At 50.4% G+C, this 7533-nt stretch overlaps 1 protein-coding gene across 1 annotated transcript in view; it reads right to left on the bottom strand.

Moving 5' to 3' along the window:
* Positions 1 to 689: 689 nt before the first annotated feature.
* LOC118366688 (butyrophilin subfamily 1 member A1-like) overlaps positions 690 to 7533 on the bottom strand; it is a 19695-nt gene continuing 12851 nt past the window's right edge. The window contains exons 12-13 of the mRNA XM_052492594.1: positions 834 to 966; positions 690 to 749 (exon numbers count right to left, since the gene is read on the bottom strand). Coding sequence (XP_052348554.1) covers positions 690 to 749; positions 834 to 966 — 193 coding nt within the window. The remainder of the gene's footprint in view (positions 750 to 833; positions 967 to 7533) is intronic.

Below are 7533 nucleotides of genomic sequence, written 5' to 3'. Positions count from 1 at the left end.
TGTGGGTAGGGTGGTAGGTATATGGGTAAGGGTGGTAGGTACGTGGGTAAGGGTGGTAGGTACGTGGGTAAGGGTGGTAGGTACGTGGGTAAAGTGGTGGGTACGTGGGTAAGTGTAGGTAGTGCATTGGATAAGTGTGGTAGGTACGTGGGTGAGGGTGGTAGATGCGTGGGTAGGAGTGTGGTAGGTACGTGGGTGAGGTGGTACGGATGGTTACAGGTGTCATTATTCATTGCGTACGTTAGTGGATAACTTCAGCTGGTCTGTCTTCGTGTATCGTGCAGAGGAGGCACAGAGTGTTCGTCGGTGTGTGTGTAGGCCGGGTTAGTGATTGAAACCAGGCTGGTGAGACGTGGGCTGTAGAGTGTTTTGTGCCCGCGGCTCAATCAGAGAGTGTGTGTTTTGCATCTTCCAGATCCTGTGAAGAAACACTCATCACAACAACGTCATCCCCAGGGCTACACACAGTCCCGTCAACACGTACAACACAACCGTCTCTACACCTACTGGGGTGGACACAGACACACAGCGGGTGTGTGGCCCCGGCATTCAGCTGCATTCAGTGCGCTTACACACACTCCATATCCGTCCCGCTTTTGCTTGAACACACTGGCCTGGCGTGACCAGGCGCTCACACTGCCGTTACTGAACACTGCCGTTCTCTCTCAGCGCCCACACACCAAACTTACTCACAGCCGAGTAGGGGGCGCCCTGCGCACCCTCACAGCCTCAGGCCATACCCCCCACACCTCCAGGGCCACCACAGGGTCAGGGGTCACAGAGGTTGGAGCTCAGGCCCGGACAGCGGCAGCTCTGACCCTTGGCCTCCTGACCTCTGGACAGGGTCTCTGCAGGTGCAAGCAGGGGTTAAAGTCACACAGATTCTCCTTCATGAGTTTGCCTCCTTCCTCCTCCTCCGTTACTTCCCTCCTCTTTTCAGACTCATCGTCATAGTCGCCCTCACACCTATGAACTGATGAGGGGAAGGGTGGGCATGCGAGTGGGGTGAGGACAGCAGGGTGGCTTTTTTGGGGGCGTGATATGGTGCTGGAGTTGTTGCCATGGGGTTTGTCGCCACCGGTGATATGACTGTGAGGATGTGCGGCTGGGTGCTTGAGCCTTTGGGGGACTGATGCACGGGTTACTACTGTTGTCATGGCAGCACGGGTCTTGATGGTCGTCACGGTCACTGTTTCTAGAACTCTCTGTGTGGAGCTCCCCAACCCTCTCATATAATATATATTAACTGTATTGAAGCACAGTAAACATAATATATTCTAACTCTGTATTGAAGATAATGATAAAAACTAGAAAATGCACAAGCTCTCTGGGGCTATCACTCCAGTTCTAAACTAGATTCAGCCTGAACTCCATTCATATCAGTCAGACCTATGACTACAGCTCTCTGGGCTATCACTCCAGTTTAAACTAGATTCAGCCTGAACTCCATTCATATCAGTCAGACCTATGACTACAGCTCTCTGGGCTATCACTCCAGTTTAAACTAGATTCAGCCTGAACTCCATTCATATCAGTCAGACCTATGACTACAGCTCTCTGGGCTATCACTCCGGTTCTAAACTAGATTCAGCCTGAACTCCATTCATATCAGTCAGACCTATGACTACAGCTCTGGGCTATCACTCCGGTTCTAAACTAGATTCAGCCTGAACTCCATTCATATCAGTCAGACCTATGACTACAGCTCTCTGGGCTATCACTCCAGTTCTAAACTAGATTCAGCCTGAACTCCATTCATATCAGTCAGACCTATGACTACAGCTCTCTGGGCTATCACTCCCGTTCTAAACTAGATTCAGCCTGAACTCCATTCATATCAGTCAGACCTATGACTACAGCTCTCTGGGCTAACTCCACTCCGGTTCTAAACTAGATTCAGCCTGAACTCCATTCATATCAGTCAGACCTATGACTACAGCTCTCTGGGCTATCACTAAACTAGATTCGGTTCTAAACTAGATACAGCTCAACCTTCTAAACTAGAACCTGAACCATTCATATCAGTCAGACCTATGACTACAGCTCTCTGGGATATCACTCCAGTTTAAACTAGATTCAGCCTGAACTCCATTCATATCAGTCAGACCTATGACTACAGCTCTCTGGGCTATCACTCCGGTTCTAAACTAGATTCAGCCTGAACTCCATTCATATCAGTCAGACCTATGACTACAGCTCTCTGGGATATCACATGTAGGCCTCCCGAGTGGCACAGCGGTCTAAAAAAGCACTGCATCGTAGTGCTAGAGCGTCACTACAGACCCTGGTTTGATCCCATATCACAAACCGGCCGTGATCGGGAGTCCCATGGGCGGCGCACAATTGACCCAGCATCGGCGGGTTTGGCCGGGTGGTAGGCCCGTAATTGTACGTAAATTTGTTCTCAACTGACGTGCCGATTTAAATAAAGAAGGGTCAATATTTGTAATTATTTTTAAACATCACTCCAGTTCTAAAGTGGATTCAGCCATTCATATCTATCAGACCTAGACTAAAGCAGTGGATGATAGAGCTACTCACCTGTCTGTTGGAATGCTGTTGGAGGTATGTCCGTCTGGACTGCTAATGTCTGTTGGACGGCCGTCTGTGCTAGGTTGGATGGTTGTGGGTGTGTTCGTCTCACTGGCTGTCAGTGTGTTTGGGTGTGAAGACTGGAGTCTGGTCACCTATAGCTGTTGTCAAATGACACACACAGTGAAGGCCCAGGGGATATCAGGCGAAGAGGTGACATCTCACTGAGGACAACAACAACACACACAGTCCCAGCAGCCATCAGCTCTTCAACGGAAAGTTAGAAGCAGCACTAAGAGGTTTAACAGCAGAGCTATGGCAGTAAAGATATACATGGCAGTAAAGATATACATGGCAGTAAAGATATACATGGCAGTAAAGATATACATGGCAGTAAAGATATACATGGCAGTAAAGATATACATGGCAGTAAAGATATACATGGCAGTATATATATACATGGCAGTAAAGATATACATGGCAGTATATTGGCAGTAAAGATATACATGGCAGTATATTGGCAGTGAAGATATACATGGCAGTATATATATACGTGGCAGTAAAGATATACATGGCAGTATATTGGCAGTAAATATATACATGGCAGTATATTGACAGTATAGATATACATGGCAGTATATTGACAGTATGAATATACATGGCAGTATATTGACGAGTATAGATATACATGGCAGTATATTGACGAGTATAGATATACATGGCAGTATATCTTGACCCAGTATAGATATACATGGCAGTATATTGACAGTATAGATATACATGGCAGTATAGATATACATGGCAGTATAGATATACATGGCAGTATATTGACAGTATAGATATACATGGCAGTATATTGACAGTATAGATATACATGGCAGTATATTAGCGTAAAGATATACATGGCAGTATAGATATACATGGCAGTATGATATACATGGCAGTATATTGACAGTAAAAGATATACATGGCAGCATAGATATACATGGCAGTATATTAACAGTAAACGTACGCGCACACACACACACACACGCACACACACACACACTTACCAACACATCCTCATTGTCCTGCTACCATACACTGTTCAGAATGTTCCTAATGAAAAGATGAAGGTAACAAGAATTGTGGCCCGGGAGGTTGTAGGTCTACAGTGAAGCTGTATAGAGGCCTTGTTAAAGCCGTGTTCTGTCTGGTCCTCTTGTGTCTTATATCCTTCAGCGAGATAGAGGACTGAGGGCTGCTGCCAACCAGGGTGAAAATTGGGAGTGTTACTTGATTACACACACACATTTTTCACAAGATTGTGTGTGTGTGTGTGTGTGTCTCAAGTGCAGAGAAGAGAAGAGAGAGAGAGAGAGAGAGGAGAGAGAGAGAGAGAGAGAGAGAGAGAGAGAGAGGGCAGAGGGCAGAGAGAGAGAGAGACAGAGAGAGAAGATAGAGAGAGAGAGAAGACAGATATATATATATATATATATATATATATATATATATATATATATATATATATAGAGAGAGAGAGAGAGAGAGAGAGAGAGAGAGAGAGAGAGAGAGAGAGAGAGAGAGAGAGAGAGAGAGAGAGAGACAGAGAGACAGAGAGACAGAGAGAGAGAGAGAGAGAGAGAGGAGAGGGAGAGAGAGAGAGAGAGAGACAGAGAGAGAGAGAGGATATATGGACACACCGTTTTACAGTTGTTGCTTAGCGTGTGAGGTCACATTCCAGGCTCCCATCGCCACGGACACACAGGCCTAAGAACATCCTAGAATACTCCCTCCTGCATAACTAAGACACAGCTCATACTGATTACAGATACACACACACACACACACACACACACACACACACACACACACACACACACACACACACACACACACACACACACACACACGGGTCTTATCTGGTCTCGGGGCGTCAGTGGCTCAGTCATCAGACCCCCAGCAACAGAGACAGAGGTATGCTCCTAGACTTCCTGACGGGCAGCCCCAGGTGGTGAGGTTAAGCAACATCACTTCTGCTACACTGACCCTCAACAAGGGGGCAACTAAATGCTCAGTCCCCTCCTGTACTCCCTGTTCACCCAAGACTGCGTGACCGCGCATGACTAACACCATCATTAAGTTTTGCAGGACGACACGACGGTGGTAGGCCTGATCACAGACTACGACGAGACAGCCTGTGGGAGGAGGTCAGAGACCTGGCCGTGTGGTGCCAGGACAACAACCTCTCCCTCAACGATGAGACAGCCTGTAGGAGGAGGTCAGAGACCTGGCAGTGTGGTGCCAGGACAACAACCTCTCCCTCAACGATGAGACAGCCTGTAGGGAGGGAGGTCAGAGACCTGGGCGTGTGGTGCCAGGACAACAACCTCTCCTCAACGATGAGACAGCCTATAGGGAGGAGGTCAGAGACCTGGCAGTGTGGTGCCAGGACAACAACCTCTCCCTCAACGATGAGACAGCCTGTAGGGAGGAGGTCAGAGACCTGGCCGTGTGGTGCCAGGGACAACAACCTCTCCCTCAACGATGAGACAGCCTGTAGGGAGGAGGTCAGGGACCTGGCAGTGTGGTGCCAGGACAACAACCTCTCCCTCAACGATGAGACAGCCTGTAGGGGAGGAGGTCAGAGACCTGGCAGTGTGGTGCCAGGAAAACAACCTCTCCTCAACGATGAGACAGCCTGTAGGGGAGGAGGTCAGAGACCTGGCAGTGGTGCCAGAAAAACAACCTCTCCTCAACGATGAGACAGCCTGTAGGGAGGAGGTCAGAGACCTGGCCGTGTGGTGCCAGGACAACAACCTCTCCCTCAACGATGAGACAGCCTGTAGGGAGGAGGTCAGAGACCTGGCCGTGTGGTGCCAGGTCAACAATCCCTCCCTCAACGATGAGACAGCCTGTAGGGAGGAGGTCAGAGACCTGGCAGTGTGGTGCCAGGACAACAACCTCTCCCTCAACGATGAGACAGCCTGTAGGGAGGAGGTCAGAGACCTGGCAGTGTGGTGCCAGGACAACAACCTCTCCCTCAACGATGAGACAGCCTGTAGGGAGGAGGTCAGAGACCTGGCCGTGTGGTGCCAGGACAACAACCTCTCCCTCAACGATGAGACAGCCTGTAGGGAGGAGGTCAGAGACCTGGCCGTGTGGTGCCAGGACAACAACCTCTCCCTCAACGATGAGACAGCCTATAGGCAGGAGGTCAGAGACCTGGCCGTGTGGTGCCAGGACAACAACCTCTCCCTCAACGATGAGACAGCCTGTAGGGAGGAGGTCAGAGACCTGGCCGTGTGGTGCCAGAAAAACAACCTCTCCCTCAACGATGAGACAGCCTGTAGAGAGGAGGTCAGAGACCTGGCCGTGTGGTGCCAGGACAACAACCTCTCCCTCAACGATGAGACAGCCTGTAGGGAGGAGGTCAGAGACCTGGCAGTGTGGTGCCACAAAAACAACCTCTCCCTCAACGATGAGACAGCCTGTAGGGAGGAGGTCAGAGACCTGGCAGTGTGGTGCCAGGACAACAACCTCTCCCTCAACGATGAGACAGCCTGTAGGGAGGAGGTCAGAGACCTGGCAGTGTGGTGCCAGGACAGCAACCTCTCCTCAACGATGAGACAGCCTGTAGGGAGGAGGTCAGAGATCTGGCCGTGTGGTGCCAGAACAACAACCTCTCCTCAACGATGAGACAGCCTGTAGGGAGGAGGTCAGAGACCTGGCCGTGTGGTGCCAGAACAACAACCTCTCCTCAACGTCAGCAAGACAAAGAAGCTGATGGTGGACGACAGGAAACGACAGGAGCACACGCCCAATCAAATCGATGGGGCTGCAGTGGAGCGAATCGAGAGCTTCAAGATGGATCCACCTCACTAATGATCTGTCATGGTCCACACACACACCAACACAGTTGCGAAGAGGGTGGTGCGTATGGGGCCGAGCTGCCTGCCATCCAGGACCTCTATACCAGGCGGTGTCAGAGGAAAGGACCGAAAAATTGTCAAAGACTCAGTCACCCACCGTCATACACGTTTTCTCTCTGCTGCTGCAAGGCCGAGGTACCCACACACTGAGCACCAAGTCTGGGACCAAAAGGCCCCAGAACAGCTTCTAGACACACACTGACTGGACTCTACCCACACACTGACTGGACTCTACCCACACACTGACTGGACTCTACCCACACCCTGACTGGACTCTACCCACACTGACTGACTCTACCCACTGACTGGACTCTACCCACACACTGACTGGACTCTACCCACACACTGACTGGACTCTACCCACACCCCTGACTGGACTCTACCCACACCCTGACTGGACTCTACCCACACTGACTGACTGACTGGACTCTACCCACATGACTCTCTACCCACACTGACTGGACTCTACCCACACACTGACTGGACACACTGACTGGACTCTACCCACACACTGACTGGACTCTACCCACACTGACTGGACTCTACCCACACTGACTGGACTCTACCCACACCCTGACTGGACTCTACCCACACACTGACTCTACCCACCCCTGACTGGACTCTACCCACACACTGACTGGACTCTACCCACTGACTAGACTCTACCCACACACTGACTGGACTCTACCCACACACTGACTGGACTCTACCCACTGACTGGACTCTACCCACACTGACTCTACCCACACACTGGACTCTACCCACACACTGACTATACTGGACTCTACCCACACACTGACTGGACTCTACCCACACTGGGCTCTACTGGGACTCTACCACTGACTGGACTCTACCCACACACTGACTATACTCTACCCACACACTGACTGGACTCTACCCACACTGACTGAACTCTACACACTGACTCTACCCACACTGACTGAACTACCCACACTGACTAGACTCTGCCAGACTCTACCCACACACTGACTGGACTCTACCCACACTGACTGGATTCTACCCACACTGACTGAACTCTACACACACTGACTAGACTCTACCCACACTGACTGGATTCTACCCACACTGA

This window comes from Oncorhynchus keta, chromosome 34 (genome assembly GCF_023373465.1).
Source record: "Oncorhynchus keta strain PuntledgeMale-10-30-2019 chromosome 34, Oket_V2, whole genome shotgun sequence".
Classification (NCBI taxonomy): Eukaryota; Metazoa; Chordata; class Actinopteri; order Salmoniformes; family Salmonidae; genus Oncorhynchus; species Oncorhynchus keta.
Note: the sequence above shows the minus strand (reverse complement) of the source record. Positions and strands in the feature narration are given on the sequence as shown.